We start from the raw sequence: 17,527 nt of genomic DNA on the forward strand, positions 1-17,527 counted from the left end.
CAAAAGTTCACACAACGCAGTTCACTGGATATTTCCTCTATTCAGAACTTTCTATTTAAGCGTAAAAATGTCCACCTGGATTTTTTCCCCCGCTTATTTTAACCATAAAAGGGTCAGAAAATGGCCTGTGAGTAAGTGCTTTTCTGGCATATCTGGCAGTTATTGCATGCTAAAATAGCGTATTAACAATTTCAAATGAAGAAAACCAAAAAGGTTTTCTTCACACTGCAGTTATACACGGACACCGGATTGTGCGTGTTAAATTTGAAATTTAAACAATAGAAAACATATATAAATAACATTTGTTTGAGTCTTTGTCTCAATGTTCAAAAACAGGCCAAGAAATGGAAACAGTGAACAGGCGCTTTTTCCAACTCTCTCCTCTCTGGTGACAAAGACGCTGATTCGCCGGCTTCCTGCAACAACATGAGTGAAACTACTGTAATAACCACATATGCTTGGTTTAGACGTGCAACTTCTCAGCTGTCAGAAACCATTGGATTTTTACCTATAGCACAAACTGTTGCGGAATTGCAGTAATGCAACGTGTCGTCTGCGATGCACTCGGTGTTAAGATAAGATAAGATAAGATAAGATAAGATAGTCCTTTATTTGTTAAAGAGTTTTAAACCATAGAGATGGTTGTGCATGAAACTAAGATAAGATAAGATAAGATAAGATAAGATAAGATAGGATAGTCCTTTATTTGTTAAAGAGTTTTAAACCATAGAGATGGTTGTGCATGAAACTAAGATAAGATAAGATAAGATAAGATAAGATAAGATAAGATAGGATAGTCCTTTATTTGTTAAATGGTTTTAAACCATAGAGATGGTTGTGCATGAAACTAAGATAAGATAAGATAAGATAAGATAAGATAGGATAGTCCTTTATTTGTTAAAGGGTTTTAAACCCTAGAGATGCTTGTGCATGAAACTAAGATAAGATAAGATAAGATAAGATAAGATAGGATAGTCCTTTATTTGTTAAATGGTTTTAAACCATAGAGATGGTTGTGCATGAAACTAAGATAAGAGAAGATAAGATAGTCCTTTATTTGTTAAAGGGTTTTAAACCCTAGAGATGCTAGTGCATGAAACTAAGATAAGATAAGATAAGATAGGATAGTCCTTTATTTGTTAAAGGGTTTTAAACCATAGAGATGGTTGTGCATGAAACTAAGATAAGATAAGATAAGATAAGAATAAGATAAGATAGTCCTTTATTTGTTAAATGGTTTTAAACCCTAGAGATGCTAGTTCATGAAACTAAGATAAGATAAGATAAGATAGTCCTTTATTTGTTAAAGGGTTTTAAACCCTAGAGATGCTTGTGCGTGAAACTAAGATAAGATAAGATAGTCCTTTATTTGTTAAAGGGTTTTAAACCCTAGAGATGCTTGTGCAGGAAACTAAGATAAGATAAGATAAGAATAAGATAAGATAGTCCTTTATTTGTTAAAAGGTTTTAAACCCTAGAGATGCTTGTGCATGAAACTCCAAGCAGATCAACAGTTTTTGAAAAACTTTTTTTTTTGTCATTCTGGTGCTCGGTTTAAACTTCAGCGGCTCGTCTTGTGTGAGCAGAACCACCTTCACCTCAATGAAGGCAACCCACAACATCATCATCAGGGATGAAACAGTAAAGAGACCATTTCAGATACCTTGGATTCACAATTGCTAAGACTTTCAGCAATAGGCAAAGTCAAAGGACTTCACCTTGACCCCCACCTACTTCTTATATACAAGCATTGCACAAGCCCTCTTGCTCGACTGCTCCGCCAGTTTCCTTAACATGCTCACTGTCACAAACTCCAAACCTACAAGAACAAAAACAGCAAGGCCTTCCCACGCCATCGCACATGCATTATCACAGGACACCACACACCCGCTCGATTCTGAATGAAGCTCTCAACATCTGCACTTTACTGAGCGGCAACTGTGCCGCTGATGTCAGGACAGAGTGAATCGTCAACAGCTGCAAACTCAACTCTTCATTCCCAGGCATTTATGAGGACATAAACCCCACCGAACACGACGATACATCTGTTTAAGTGTCAGCGGCAGCCTGTCAGAGAGAAACAGATGAGGCGCAGAGTGATTACAAAACAGGATGATCGTCAATATCCGTGTCTGCCTTGCTCCCCGATGGCGTCTGAGCCGTCTTCGTTTTTGACGTATCCAGAAACAGAAGCAGGTGGAGGCCGTTAAAGCGCATTATGTCACCGATTGTCAACTTTAAGCAAAGTAGAGCACAAAATGCAATGGAAAATCATAAATGCTTAACGACGGTGTGCATTACAGAGCCAGCCCACAACAGAAACCTCCAATTTCATTCACTTATTTAAGTACAAGGTGAAATTTCTTGACATTCTTGCCCTTGACAATTTGGCCTAGAAGGTTCACATACCGATCAGTAAAGCTGCTGTAAATACTACGGCCCTGTCTTTAACGCTTGTTGTTACAACTTTTACAGCCTTTTACGTCCCACTTATCGTAGTGAGTGTGAATTTTTATTTTCACTTGTTGTTTTTTCCTCTAACCTTAGCTGGGAGGATAAGATCTGCAGAATGATTCACATGTGGGAGAAAGAAAAAGTCCCCTCACTGTTCATGATAAAGGAAAAATGCAGGTGTGTTTAATTCAAGCTGACATGTTTGAGATAACACAACAACAACAACAACAAAAAATGAGTCACCGTGAGAGAGAGCGCTCACTCTGCCGAGATAAGACAAGATTATATATCAGCTGTGAGGTTTCCTGCTTGCTTGACACAATAATATTTGCATGTAAGGATATTTTTATGCTCATTATCCAACTTTACTGTGTTTGGAGAGGAACAAACTCGTCACGGCTCGTGGAGTCTTCAGGGAAAACAAAAAAACCTCATTGAATGTGTCACTTTTGACACTGTGCGGCCTGATTCAGGAAATGCCAGGGCAGCTGAGAGATCCTGTGGCGATAAGTGGCACCAGAGGCACCACTGGTGTCACCAGCTCCGTTCTGAGGCATCACCGCCTTCCCTCATTCTCCCCCTTTCCTTTCACCTCTTCCACCCAGATAGAAAAAAAAAAAGCCAGGTGAAGCGTTTGGTTCCAAAACAAGGTAAAGCTGCTTCCTCCACCTCGACAAAAAAAAAAAAAAAAAAAAAACCCAGGGCAGGATAAATCATGTCATCGTCAATGTGTTGTCTTAATCTAAATGAAGAAGAGCATGAAGAGGCTTGTCATGGTTGCAGCTAAATCCAGCACTTCATCCTAAACATTTCTGCAGCACAGAATTCAAATAATTGAACCGTTCCATACAATTAACACAGCTTAAGTCTCCTTAACTGAGACTAATGTTTTCACATTCGTCTTGGTGTTTATCATAAGACCTCTTTGTCTCCTTGAGAGGTCATATTTCTTCCTCGATAAAAAAGACCGTTTGACTGATGCTGCGACTTCCTCACATTCTTAGCAGGGAAGCACTGGGTGGAACTGAAAGTTGAAAATTCCCCCGTTGGCAACAAACTGCAGACGGTTCAGTGTGGAGTCGGTGTTTTTTTTCTTATCACAGCGAGGACGGGTACGTGGAGAGCAAACTGCATACAGTAGCACAGGTGAGACGTATGTTTGTGCAGAGGCCATGTTATTGCCTGTGCTTAAACTCCCACATGGAGCCCCACAGCACACTCACTGAGGGTGTGGGGGTGGCAGAGCACAGCCATCTGCTGCAGGATAACAGCGATGTGAAGTCTCGGGAGAGGAAGGAGTGAAAGATGGAAAAAGACAAAAGGAGAAAGTGAAGAGGAAGGGAGATCGAGGGGGGGGAGATTGCATTTCAACAGTATCAGAACACATTAGAGAAATAGTTGCGTGCGTAGCGCGTCTGAAAACTACAAGCAAAAGTGAAACTTGAAAACAAGTGTTTAAGATTTCAGGTGCAATGTAAAACTCAACATTTGGTGAAACACAAAGGAATTCAAACTTAAAGTTGGTAAGGTACAGTATATGAGATTTTTGAACTTGTTAACCCCAGCTTGAATGACTAGTAGGTCACAGATTGTCAATCCTTGGGACACCTATGTCGAGAGGACATTATTTCAATTACTCCCGGTTCGTTTTTCGGATTGATTTTGGAATTCTTTTATTTGTTTTTAAAAGTCTTCATGGTCTTGCCCCACGGTATCTGTCCGGCACATCATTATTAGGCGTCTCTAAGACAAAGAGGAAGCTTAGAGGTGACCGCCCATTTTCAGGCAAACTGTGGAATGAGTTTCCTTTCCACAACAGGCAGGCCGACTCACTTAAAACACATTTTCTTTGGATTTTTACTCAGTTTACGATGTTGGCTTTTACTGTTTTCATTGTTTTCTCATGTCTGAGGACAGCACTTTGGCCAACAAGTGCTTTAGAAATAAAGTTAGATTGGATTGGATGTGTAAAGGAGCAAAAATAGGACATACATTTGTTCATTTTAAGGTGATTGTACATGCAGAAGTATGAGAATAGGCTATTCAATTCCTGTCAATAAACTTGCTTTGACCTTTAAAACGTTTCTGCGGGCCAGGTATTTGTTTCAGTTTCAGGCCTGTGCAGAACTGCACCGAGTATGTGCTGCCATTTGTTCCTGTCTTATATAATAACCAGTGAAGTGTGGCCAACATTTGGATCGTCCAACAGCAATGCATCTTGGAAAGCGTCTTTGCATTTTTCTCGTGGCCTCGTTTCAATTTTTAATGGACTTCACTGGCTGCTTTTCAGTGAATATAAAGCTGATGGGGGGGGGGGGTTAAGTAGCTGACAGATACATTCCTAATTCCTGTTTATGGTCCTGAAATAAATGAACAGAAAGAAACAAAGACAAAAGAGATAGAGAGAGAGACATGAAGAGTTAGAGAAGGTCTTAGGCTGAGCTTTGTCCAGTTGTTGAGTGCTGTCACGGGTTTCAGGAAGGCCTTAACTATTATCTATGACCATACACACACACACACACACACACACACTGCAGGGATCACACTGATGAATAGGTCTCCTCACTGTCTGACTGTCAAACAGGAGGCATAAATTGACGCCCTTTTTAGTCGTGTAAACACGTTCACATGGTCGATGACCTATGGAACGCCCACAACTAACTATACCGAGTGTGCGCCGGCCGTATGAAGCCACTTATCTCCTGTTTACAACGTGACACACACACACCGGTGAATACCGGTGTCGTGTCAACAACGTCTTTGTCCAATGGTGTGGATTCAAATCTGGCATCATTCAGGATCTCTTTGTTTTCGTCCCAAACGTCTGACGGTGGTAAAACAGAACCCCGGAAAAAAAACAAGGACTCAATTGATTTGTCGGTCACAACATGAAAGCATCATCTCCGCTCCCGTGCACCTGTTGTGCTACATTCAGACCTTCACAAAGGGAAGCGGCTGTGAGCTGTAATCGCGGCACCGTCATGTGCACATTGTTGAGCTGACAATCAGCAGAACATCAGCATTATCATTAAAAAAAGGAGTCATAAATCAATCTTTTATCAAATGTAAACATTAGTGCTTTTGTTTCTCCACAACGAGTGGGCGCGAGTGGGTTTATTGACGCCGTCCGTGTGCACGTGCAGGCTTCCACTATTTGTTTTTCTAACTCATCCTTGTGTTTTACTTTATCTATGAAAACAATAGCAATTCCAACTCATGAAAAAAGAGAATTATTTCAAATGACAGACCCGTGTATTGATGCAAATAGCTCGGTTACACGCGGTCCATTTTGCTTTAATCGTTAAAATGCGATGTTTGTCATTTTATTCCACTTTCCCGTCAAACTGTTGAGAGAGAAACTTTTCTCTCCTTTAATGAGTTGTACGCACAGCGCGCTGACAAGTGCGGACTTGACCTTTTTCAAAGCACATTTCACTGAAACCTAAATTTATTGGATCCTTGAGCAGAATTCCACAGACTTCCAGTGTCCTAAATGAAGGTAAGTTTAAAATGAAGCGATAATGAGGTATCACTTCATTAATCATGCAGTTGCCTGTCAGCTATTTGAACATGAAATAAAAGAAAACGTTATTAATGACTTTATTTTTAATAACGGATTGCACATTTTAATAGTGACAGAAACATAATTATGTTCATCTTACAGGGACAGCACTTCAGCATCTGGTATCACACATTAAACACAAATGTATACAATATATGACGGAAGTACACATACCAGTTATTTTAAATATTAAATCAAAACATTCGGAAACCTAATTTGTTTATGTTTCCATGGTGCCATCGTAACCCTTAGTTAAAAAGGCTTGGATATGTGCCGCATGTGCACCCTTGTTAATTTGCCATGGGAATAACCCTTATATGGACATCCTGGGGGTGTGTGTTGTTTATAGGTCACATATTCAGGCTTTTTTTTGTCTTCTTTTGTGTTGTTGAGACAAAGTTATGGTGCATCTTATATCGCATTTTTGGTAGCGATATAAAGTAGCAATAATTGTGCAGAAAACACACAATTACAGCGTTTTTCTTAGTGAACTTTGAACTGTCACTGTATTTCCAAATTTCAGTCCAATTTTAAATTTTTTTATACTTTTTGCTCAAATGTGTTTATATAGTTGGTGAAAATCAAACTTGCCTATAGGTTGTGCTGAAAAAAAAGCATATAAGACACTATATTCTTATAGCTTCTGTATGTTTAAACGTATAAAAGCAGCCAAAAATGCTCTGTGTTCTAAGGGTTAAATGTCGGCGACAATTTGTCTATAAAGGTTTCGCCGTATTGAGTGTCGTGGTCTCGTTGAGTTGCGTCATGCTCGGAGCATGGGCCACCTCTGCTTGAGCCTGCCGGTGTTATTTTCAAACTAGCCCGGTCATGCCGACGCATATTTTGGGGCACACTGTGTATTAAATTTAGAGCTGTCAGCACCGGGTCGCCTGGCCAAAACCCCTCTCAGAGAGGAAAGCGAAGTGAAGGAGTCAGATCTGAGTTCACTCGGCCTCGAAACATCGAACTCCATTGCCTCTGCAGCCTGAAATCCAGCGGATGGCAGCTGGTGTTTATTAGTGTATACAAGCCGTAAAAAAAAACAAAGAAATGTATGTAGCATTCATCTGAGAGCTTTACAAAGGTTAGGATTTGCATAAACGCTGCAGCGGCAGACCTTGAAACAAGCGTACTCACCGCGCGGAAATGTGAATATAATTATTGAAAAGCGCTTGGTGCCAGTGCCATAAGCCTCACACTTCAGTATGTGTGCGCTTTGTGTGAGTTTCTGCCGTTCTATGTGTGTCTCTGCTGCATGCGTCATCATCTGGTCGGGCTTCATCGCGACCATGGCAGGTATTTCAATGGATGAAACGTTTTTAATTTGATCGCACAAGGAGAAAGGTTGCTTGCTCTTCTTATGGCGCGCCCCACATGCCAAACTCATGTCACTCAGAACCGCCGCTTTATTTCTCTTTCGCTCAGTTTGCATGAACCCCGTCACCTTTCGGGGGAAAATACAAAAAGTGGATTTACTCTTTCAGTTTGCAAGGTGAATCTAAACAGGAAGTAGCAGCTTATAGAATGGTTGCAAAAATAACTCTAAGATGTGTATTTATCTGCGCTTCCATCGGGAGGGGGTTTACCAGAATTAGCAGTAGGTGGTGCAAAGATTCTGTGTCACCAAACTTACGTAAACACCTAAATAAAAAGCACAAAAAGCAGTTGTCGTTCTGTGTTAATCCTGCATCAGTTCATTATTTTGGAGATATTTGCTTCTTGCAGTGAAATGGATGAACGCTGTGGTTTCCTCATCGGTCCACACATTCCTCCTTTCACTCACTGTTTCTGCTATTTCCTTTAAGCAACTTCCATGCAACTTTTCCGTCTTTCCGTTCAAGCTTTTATGCACAAAATGAAAATGAGGCCGACGAAAATGCCACAAAATGTGAAAATGAGCGTATTTATTTATTTGGAACATCAGTCAATATTTTCCTGGGGAGTCACTGGTCTCGAACACAAGTTTCAGCTCTTCTTCAATAGAACATGATGCACATTTGGTCAATGATGTTCCCATTTAGAGTCAAATAGACGCCAAGGACAACTGTGTGATTGATGTCAAGTATCATCCAGTCGGAGCGGGGTTGCAAGTGACACTTTGAGGCCTCAAAAACCGCCATGGCACAGGTCAAATTGGATTTTCTGTGTGAACCCATCAATTTCTGGGGGGGGGGGGGGGCACCAGCATATGTATCGTCCTCTCCAGTTTCCAGGCTCTTCAGCTGACGGCCCCCTCACGTGTTGGTGTGAAACCAGTAGCTGTTACAGATCAGGGCAGAAATGCTGGGGATTAGGAAGTCAGTGATACCTGTCTCCATGACATAAGCGTGAAACGATGGACGATGTAACTGTAGATTTTCTTCTGCGGTTCATTCCATGTGTCCTTCTGACCTTGGGACCCCAATAAGCCAGTTTTTCCTCCACAGCCTTCTCTGTGCTGCTTTGGAAAAAGAGTGACTTTCAACCGGCAGCAGCAGCAGCCAAACGTGATGAAGGCTCATTTTTTAACTCGCATAATGCCTCTTCTTCTGTGGTTTGCTACATGGGTTCGTGCAAGGACATGGAAGGCAGCTGGGTGCCAGATGAGAACGGTAATTAGGCCGGTATCCACCGGGCTTTGGTTACAGGTGCAGATCTGCCTGCAGGGATGAACAAAGCTGTCAATGGAAAAGATCATTCATGCTGAAACAACAGAAAGGAGGGAGGTGGTGGTGGTGGTGGTGGTGGTGTGGGTATTGGCCAGCTTCTGCTTCTTACCCAGAGCCAGGACAAGATGAATCGCACCGAGTGCCATTGCAACAAGCAGAAAGCAGGCGTATTAATCATTTTCCTGGGTTCTCTAAGAGCAAGAGGAAAAGAAAGAAGAAGAAGCGGCTTTGCTTTTAGCAGGAGAGCTGCTGCTGCGATACCTCAACTACCTGCTCATAGCATTGTTTTAATCACAAGTGTAAGAGCGGCTCCTACGACTGGAGCATGATGCAGAATTGTTCTCCCGCTGAGCGCTGAAGTGGTGAGGAGGAATCTGGGGAAGTTACAGCTCACAAAGAGACAGCTTGTTGTTATATCAGACTATAGCTATACTATTACAGTGACGTTTGCCTTGTTTCCACTAAGCTTTGCTACGTTTTTGATCGTCAAAAGTTGTAGAAGGTGCCAAAATACTCGGTCCATGCTATTGCGGTCCAGCACCATAAGAAATGGACTAAATGCACAAGAGAGGAAATTCATCAAGACAGAAATTCAAGCGTCCTTCTTCTTCATTCGTGAACGTCTTTGGCGTCTACTTCTGTCATGCTGGTGTGATGTCACGCTATTTACTCCTCATGGTGGAAAAACAAGCCAGATCAGGTTTTACCGTTCCAGACCATAATCTCTCCATCCCGAATGTTTGTGGTTAAACTGACGCAGCACTTACATCACAAGTGTATTGTAAGATAGTAGGAAGTGAGGAAGGGTAACATTGCAAGGCCATAATGTGCAAACATCTGTCCGCTTTCATGCTTTTTCGCTGGTTCCAGCTCCCGGTTTGTGTCAGTGATGATAAATCTTAATGCAACAGCGTTGCACAATCTTTTAGCAATAGTCCAAAAGGCCGTGTTCCTGTTTCAACATCTCAGTGACCCACATGCACAGAAACAGGTCAGCACAAAGTTAGTGTGGGAAGATTTTGACTTGCCAAGAATCCCGACTTTGACCTCAATCCAAGACGTTTGGAACTGGGAGCCAGTAAATTATCTCGCCCCCCCCCCCTCCCACTGCAGCTTCGGTGTTTGTGTCCGAGTGAAAGCAAATCCCTGTGGCAAGTTTTCAACATCTGTGTGCTGGGAAGACCTGAAACAAGAAGAGTGGAGGATGCAGAACAAGAACATATGGGTTTCATTTCTCAATGTCCATGTACTTCATTTGAAAGGCGACGTTTGGCAGTTTTTGGGGGGGTTTTTTCACGAAAAAGGGCCGAATTCCAAACTATAAATATCCTTGAACTCATCTGTGTCTTGATAATATGATGCTCTGCAATACAATAAACAACACAGCGGCATAGAAAGGAGTTAACACTATAGCTTCAGCTGCAGCTTCCACCTGCAACAACATGGAAGTGCTTTTTACACATTACTACATCCGTGATGTCATATAATATGTAATACCACAGCTCTCACAGAGGCAGTATATCTAAATTTGGAGTTATTCAAGCACATTAAGTGCTATTTTCATTACGATGCTTCATTCATGCATGTGTTGAATGTTTTCCACATTCCAAAAACATCACAAACTGCACATGTGCATGTTTCTTCTTCTAAATACCTCTTGTAAAAAAAATAAAATAAATAGCGTCCCTCTTCTTACAGTAGCAGAAGGATGTGGCAGCTACGGCCTGATTTGAGGTTTTGAACGCGAAACTCCATCCTTCCATCCATCATTCATGCATGCATCTTAAAGTGTCCACTTGCCCTCACTGTCACACACACACACACACACGCACATATCACTATTAAACACACACATATTTCTACACATTTTGAGTTTTTTTTTCTTCTTTTTGATGTATTTACATCCTTTGCTGCTCCGCAGTGCACTTTGCGAGCAACCTGCTTTTTGTTAAAAGCACTTTGTCAATAAATTTGACTTCCCTCGACACTCAATACTGAGTCCATTAAGCCGCAGAGTCATGGGGCTACTCTGTGCACGAGTGCCACTGGTTCCAGTAAGGTATATCTGCTGAACTCTCATTAGCAAGCATCATGCGTAATTCTGGCACGTGTGATGCCATTAGAGGAGATTTGGCATCTGATAGTTGAGTAATGGGATTAGCTGGGTCGTAAATCTCCAGGACCAGAACTAAAGGTCTTCCCCACTCAAAGGAAGACAAGCAACACAACCTAACCTGCTTTTTCCACCTGAGGAAAATGCAAGTCATTCCTGGGGATTTTTATTATAAGGTGTTTTTATATGGACCTACGGAATCAAGCCTTTCTGTGGTCAACAGTTTAGAAATATCTGCACAACCATCTCTAGTGTAGAGAAAATATCCCGTGCGCAGCAGTTCCCTGGGCAAAAATGTCTTGTTGATGCTTGAGGACAGAGGACAGAGGACAATGACGACACCGGTGTACAGGAGACCATCGCTGAGACCTTAAGGCAGATGAGCTACAGCAGCAGCAGACCACTGCCAGATGCCTGACTTTATTAGATGACATCTTTACCTAATAAAGTGGCCATTGAGCGTAAATCAGCATGCGAAGCGTCATTGTCATTTGCATAATTGCGGCCCGTACGCGCAGTAAACGACCATTTTATACATCAAACTTATTTCATACCTGGATTTTTAATCATCAACCATATACAGTAAATAATACAAGTATTACTATTAGTTGTGGAATGTTTAAGATTTAGAGCTTTCTTTTCCAGAGCCTGGTCACACAGATGGGTTTGAGAACTGATTTTGATCGATTAATGTGTCGATTATTTTCTTGATTAATCGATTAATCGTTTGGTGTTCAGAATATCAGAAAACCTTAAGAAATGTGGATCGTGTTTGTCAAACCTGGAAATGATGATGTTCTCAAAGGTCTTGTTTTGTCCACAAACTAAAATGATTCACTTTTGATGATATCTTTGTTATCTAGAGCAAAGAAATGAAGAAAATACTCACATTTAAGAAGCTTAAACAATCGGAAATCTTGTTTTAATCATGAAAAAAGCTTCAAACGATTATCAAAATAGCTGTCGATTAATTTAGTAATTGATTCATCGATGAATCGTTTCAGCTCTAGTTGTGATAGTTGGGATTTATCAAACATGAAATATGTGGTTCACATATTTAAAGTAATATTAGGTGTTACAGAAAAAGGTGCAACAATAGTAAGAGGTGTTATATACTGAATATTGTGCACAAATTTGCTCTTGGCACTTGATTTACGTTGGTTGGTCATCTTTAATAAAGGGTGGGTTCCCCAATATTAAAAAGGTGGGGTTCGATTTTGGACTGTAGCACAGTGGCCGTCAAAGCGATGTATATATTCTAATGTCTGTGTTCACCTGCAGCATCGAGAGCTTAAAAACAGAACTGACTGACAGTATGAAAACACTTAATGGCGTCTCAGCAAGGCCACTGTTGAATCATTCATCATCCGCATTACCACCGAAGACCAACGAGAACAAGAGAAGTGCGTGCACTTTGCTACAAGGTGAACATATTTATCTTTTACCATAAGAAAGTCCTGGAATTAAGTCAGACAGAGGACAAACAGCTGCAGACACTTGACTGTACATATTTGCCTTATAATATATGCACTTTTCTTTTCTGAGACACAGCCATTAAATGCATTTCAGGTCGTCATGAAGGAGACACACAAATTGATAGATCTCACTGATTTTCTTTGGAAATATACAGTTAATTGCAGTTGAGAAAAAGTCATGTATATCAATATACCGCAAATATCACAATATTTTATTGTGGCATGAGTATCGAGACGCTGCTGGTGATTCCCACCACAAGAACTTATATAAGGGGTCATTGTTCAACTTAATTTTAGGGTTATAGTTTTTTAATTTTGCCACTTTTTCTGGTTATTTTTTAACAGTACATCAGAGAAATACACTGGTTAACTTCAGAAAACCCACAATCTGACGAGTAAGTCAGTCACTAAAGCTGTTATGTGACTTTTCGACCCACTTGTTGTTACTGTCATGGATCATTTGCTCACACTGGCCCCTGAAATGATGAGGCACGATGTTCATTATGACAGTGCAAACCCTGCAAGTGCAGTAAAAAGTGAACGCACGGCTATATTTAAAGGCAGAGTTCACGTCGGGTTCACCCGTAATTGCATTTGTTCATGTTTGTGACTCAAGACAAAGGAATATAACAACGAAGAGTGATCTAATTATACTGGATCGTGGGCGAACACAACTACAGTATCTTGATGAACCAGTACGTAAGTTCAAAAGCCAGTGTCAACCTCTTAGTGTGCTGCCACGCACAGGGCTGTGTGCGTTCCACTGCAGATGAAAGTCAACACTCCAATAGAGAACAGGTGACTCAGCTTCCAGCTTGGCAGAGAAATCTCCTGAGACCTCTGACCTCCTAATCGTTTAGCAGTGCTTATGGTTGGAGATCTGCTCCAGGCTATTAGAGAGATTAGTGTCACACAGATCTGGGGATGGGCCAAGCCTATATCTGTACCTGGTGGTATTCTCAGCATTTATTACTGAACCCCATGTTGAAATGTGATAGGTGACATAGTAGCACATACCACTGCATGAAGCAGCTATATGTAGTTGCAATATGTTGACCTACATGGAGTGTTAGGCTACATGTTATGAACATACTGTCGATGAATTCAAAAGAGGATATTTCAGGTTTCAAACTTCTTGACACATCATTGTAATTGATTGAGGACACGATTAGTAATGGTATATAAAATATACTATAACATTTGAATTGAATGTATTTTTTTCTCTTTAAATATTTATATTCTATTTAAAAATAAAAAGTATGCATATGTATAATATAATGTGATATATAGAGTATACTTAAATTCACAGATTGTAATCTACAATGACTGTCTATATGTAAATACATATGATAAAAGTCCATGAGGAAAGAAATGTATTTCTTCAAGCAAAATTGTTATTTCTTATCAAGAAAAAGAACCAAAACTAGCCGCTCCTCTCCTGCTCTCGCAACGGCACAACCTGGGATACAAAACGAACACCCGTCCTCAACAAAAACAATCCCCATCTTGTAAAGCATTATAGTCAAGTAAGCCAGAGTGAGTCAGATTAGTAAAGGAAGTCAAACAACTGTGCCTTCAAAATTATAAACACAAAACTGGAAATGAAGAACAACATATAAATGCAAAAACAGAGAATGGCTTGCACTAAAGTGCCATGGTGAACATTTAGCACAATAAACTGGGAACAAAAAAACAATTTAATTAATACAAAACACTATTCCTCATGCACTATAATTGCATGCTATCATGCAATTATTATTATTTACCAAATATGCTAAAACTAAAAATAGCAAAGGAAATTGCAACGATCTATTGATTAATGTATCAACAGATAAGTTCATTTGTGAACTGTGATGATGAACATTTGCTCCTTAGAATAAAGATTTACTGAGTTACTCTGGGATAATCGTTACTACACTGAATATCTGTGCAGTTTAGATGATTATACGAAACAATACATTTGAACATTTTCTAGCTGTAACTACTATGGACATTATTATTTAACAAATGCACATTACTGTATATATATATATATTTGTGCTAAATAAATAAACACACAGACCTTCCTTCATTCAATGTCTACCGCTTTATCCTCCACATGAGGGTCACTGGTGCCAATCCCAGCTGACATAGGGCGAAAGGCAGGTTACACGCCGTACAGGTCGCCAGTCCATTGCAGGGCCACACAAATACAAACAACATATCTTTAAAAATGGCATTTTAAATAGAAATGGTGAACTAAATGGTGGGCTTTTCAATTCCAATTTTGGGATAGAAAGACTTTGTCTTGTTTTTTTGTTGGTAATCAAAAATATTTAGCTGCCTATAATTTCATTACTTTGTTCTATCTTAATTTAATACACTGGAAAACGGATGTCCCAATGAAACGTAAAGTGTCCTATTAGTACACACCATGTCCCTGTAAAATATTTTATTTTGAAAAACTTTACCGGAAGTTGAACACAAACTTGTACACTTGACGTGGGCCAGTGACGCCATCTTGAAATCGTCCCGACCAGAGGAGGCGAGGAGGAGACGGGCTTGAGAAAATTCAGTTCGTCCTAAAGTCGATAGCTCCATTAGCTATACGGATTAACAGCGCTTTTGTGGTTATTGTTATCATTTGATAGCGTTTCCACTTGTTCATTTAATTAATTTCGACGGGGAAAGACTGCGTGGCCCGCTCCGTAGAGGGCTATCACACCGGAGGAGGGAGCCTCGTAAATCGGTTGTTTCCCTGCTGGAGCGAGCGGGGCTCTGGTTGTGGCCGGGCAGCGGCGCCGGACTGTCGGATCAAACTGAGACACCGATACGGAATATAACAACACAAATCAAGATCTCAAACGTGCTGGTTTAAGTAGGAGGTAATACATCATAATTCCAATGGTGTTTTGACGTTTTCATGGCTATGCGACGGAGCTCACCGAGGAGAAGTTTAATTGAAGAGCGGAGTGCGCTTGATTTCCAGTCCCGTGGATGTTAGCTCTACCCGGCTGTGGCTCTGCCCGCTGCTCTGTAAAAAGAAAAGAACAGGTTGAAAAGCAAAAGTACGCGCAAGTGAACGCTTGTGTTCACAACAATGCTGCAGACCTGGCATGTAAATGACAGCTCTGGCTTGAATGTCAACCAGCCGCCCTCCATTGCTCGCCTGTAAACCTGGAAATACCAGCAGTCATCTCCTCTTCATCCTCCTCATCCTCTTCCTCCCCTCCTTGTTTTTGGACTAGTGAGGCTTTGCATTACCTGGGATGTTCTGGATTTTAACATTTGAAGATGTCTTTTTTGCAAAGACAGTGGTCATTGGAGCTGCAGGACATTTAATTTGACTCCTTCGTGTTTTTTGAAAATTTTGTGTTGGCTTTTTTTTGTTGTTTTTTAAATTCTCTTTCTAGTCATTGGGTCTGATTCGGATGGAAAATGGGAGACGCCATCAAACTGGCCTTCGCCGTTTTCCTCATCTCCTGCTCCTCAGGTGGGTGTGTATGTATGTATGTGTGTGTGTGTGTGGTTTTTTTTGGGGGGGGGGAGAGAGAGAATGCAATGCAATGCTTGTTGTTACCTCTGCAGAATGCAATGCATAGCATATTTTTTAAGAATGCAGTGTAATGTAATCTTGAGTAGGGAAGAAGAAGGAGGGGGCATCCCACCACTCTGCCGTTTTGCTTCATTATTTGTGTCCTTTCTTTGCATCCTCCACCCTCAATGTAGATGTGCATTTTGCAGATGTCAATAGTGAGGGGCCCTAAGATGGTACCTTGAGGAGCACCTAGTGAGCTCCAATTATGTATTTCCCCTTTGTTTAGCTGGATTCAGAAAAGACAGGAGACATGATGATTGTATTGTCCCCACATTTATCTATGACACATATCTAGATATGTAGAGGAAAAGAATACCGGAAGTGCCACACATAAACAGGAAGTCTTTGTTACTTCCGCATTCAAAAATAAGGTCTATAGTCTGCCATCTTTGTAACACCTTCATATGAACATGTTTGTGAATCAAAATGAATCATTACAATATGATAATTTTTTTGTGCTTTATTTTATTCTCTTTTATGTTCCGCACACATTTTCTATTGTCATTACTAAGCTTTTAACTGCTGATTACTGTAGAAATAAGATGTTATTATTACCATAATACGATTTCCCTATTGCAGCATATTACCATATTGTCACTGTACTACGATGTAAAGTTTACTGTGTATTTAAAAGCCTTTATTTACACTCATGTTGGAGCTACTTAAAATGAGGTGTGCAGGGTGAAAGGGTCAGGGGGTTTGATTCAGTCTAACATGTAGTTGGTATTACAGTGTAACGTGCATCGGCAGAATATCCCCCAGCAAAGCAGTTTTGCAGGCTTGGGTTGTGTGAGCCCATTACATGTTCTTTTCTCCCAATGATAGATACATAATGAATGTCAGCGGGGTTGTAGAGGTGATGCTGAGGAGAATAGGGTTAACCCAGGAGTGCTATTTTTCCTGTAGAGTGTAGATTGGTTACATGGATGTGGGTGGATTTCAATTTCATCCTCTTTGATTGAGATCTGCTGTCTTCATGCAGTGCCGTCTGTACAGAAGCCAAAGCATTTGCTGTTTGTTTTTGGTTTTGTCATAGAGATTGTATTTTCCCCAGCTAATGTTAATTCAAAACCCAAAGGATGCAGCCAAAGAAAACGGAGTGTTTAACACTGACCTTTAAACACCACTAACCTTCCTCCACCTCCTAAGAGAATGTGGCATCACATAATATCCACGTTTACACATTCAAAGCTGGGCAGTTTGTCAAGTGGGTCATCAAAGTTTTAAAACTGAGGAGGTCTGACACTTTAATTTGTCGTGATGTATTTCACCATCACATAGCAGAGAGAGGGGACAAAATGGTGAGATGCCTTAAAATGCCAACATCTACAGCAAAAAGTATGTTGCATGCAGTGGTAGATTCAGTGTGTTGACTCAGAGCTCAATTTAACCACAGGTATTATCTGTGTTTGAATATTTTTTTTTTTTTTTTTTTTAAAACAACGACAATTATTTTATTAATATTGTTACTGTTATTTCAATATTTTTTTTAATTAATGTGTTACTTACAGTGATTCATGTAGCTTAAGAGAACCACTTTTCTGGTGTTTTTGGAATTAAATGGCAACAAAGCAGTTTAGCCCTGAGAATTGGGATGGTGGAAGAATGTCTTTTTTAATAGTGAGCCAATGAGGGTGTCTTTTAGCATTTGAGTAAAAATTAAAAGGCTTTTCGAGCACAGTAATAGCTGGGGTGTAA

General features: G+C 40.5%; 1 protein-coding gene across 2 annotated transcripts in view; it reads left to right on the plus strand.

Annotated features, from left to right (window-relative positions):
* The first annotated feature begins 14,741 nt into the window (after positions 1-14,741).
* Positions 14,742-17,527, plus strand: part of LOC131443610 (activin receptor type-2A-like) — a 41,434-nt gene continuing 38,648 nt past the window's right edge. The window contains exon 1 of one of the 2 annotated variants that reach the window (XM_058613385.1): positions 14,742-15,724. In XM_058613385.1, coding sequence (XP_058469368.1) covers positions 15,670-15,724 — 55 coding nt within the window. In that variant the 5' untranslated portion in view covers positions 14,742-15,669. The remainder of the gene's footprint in view (positions 15,725-17,527) is intronic. The other variant, XM_058613393.1, reaches the window with a different exon arrangement.

The sequence above is a fragment of the Solea solea genome, chromosome 2, assembly GCF_958295425.1.
Source record: "Solea solea chromosome 2, fSolSol10.1, whole genome shotgun sequence".
Taxonomy (NCBI): domain Eukaryota; kingdom Metazoa; phylum Chordata; class Actinopteri; order Pleuronectiformes; family Soleidae; genus Solea; species Solea solea.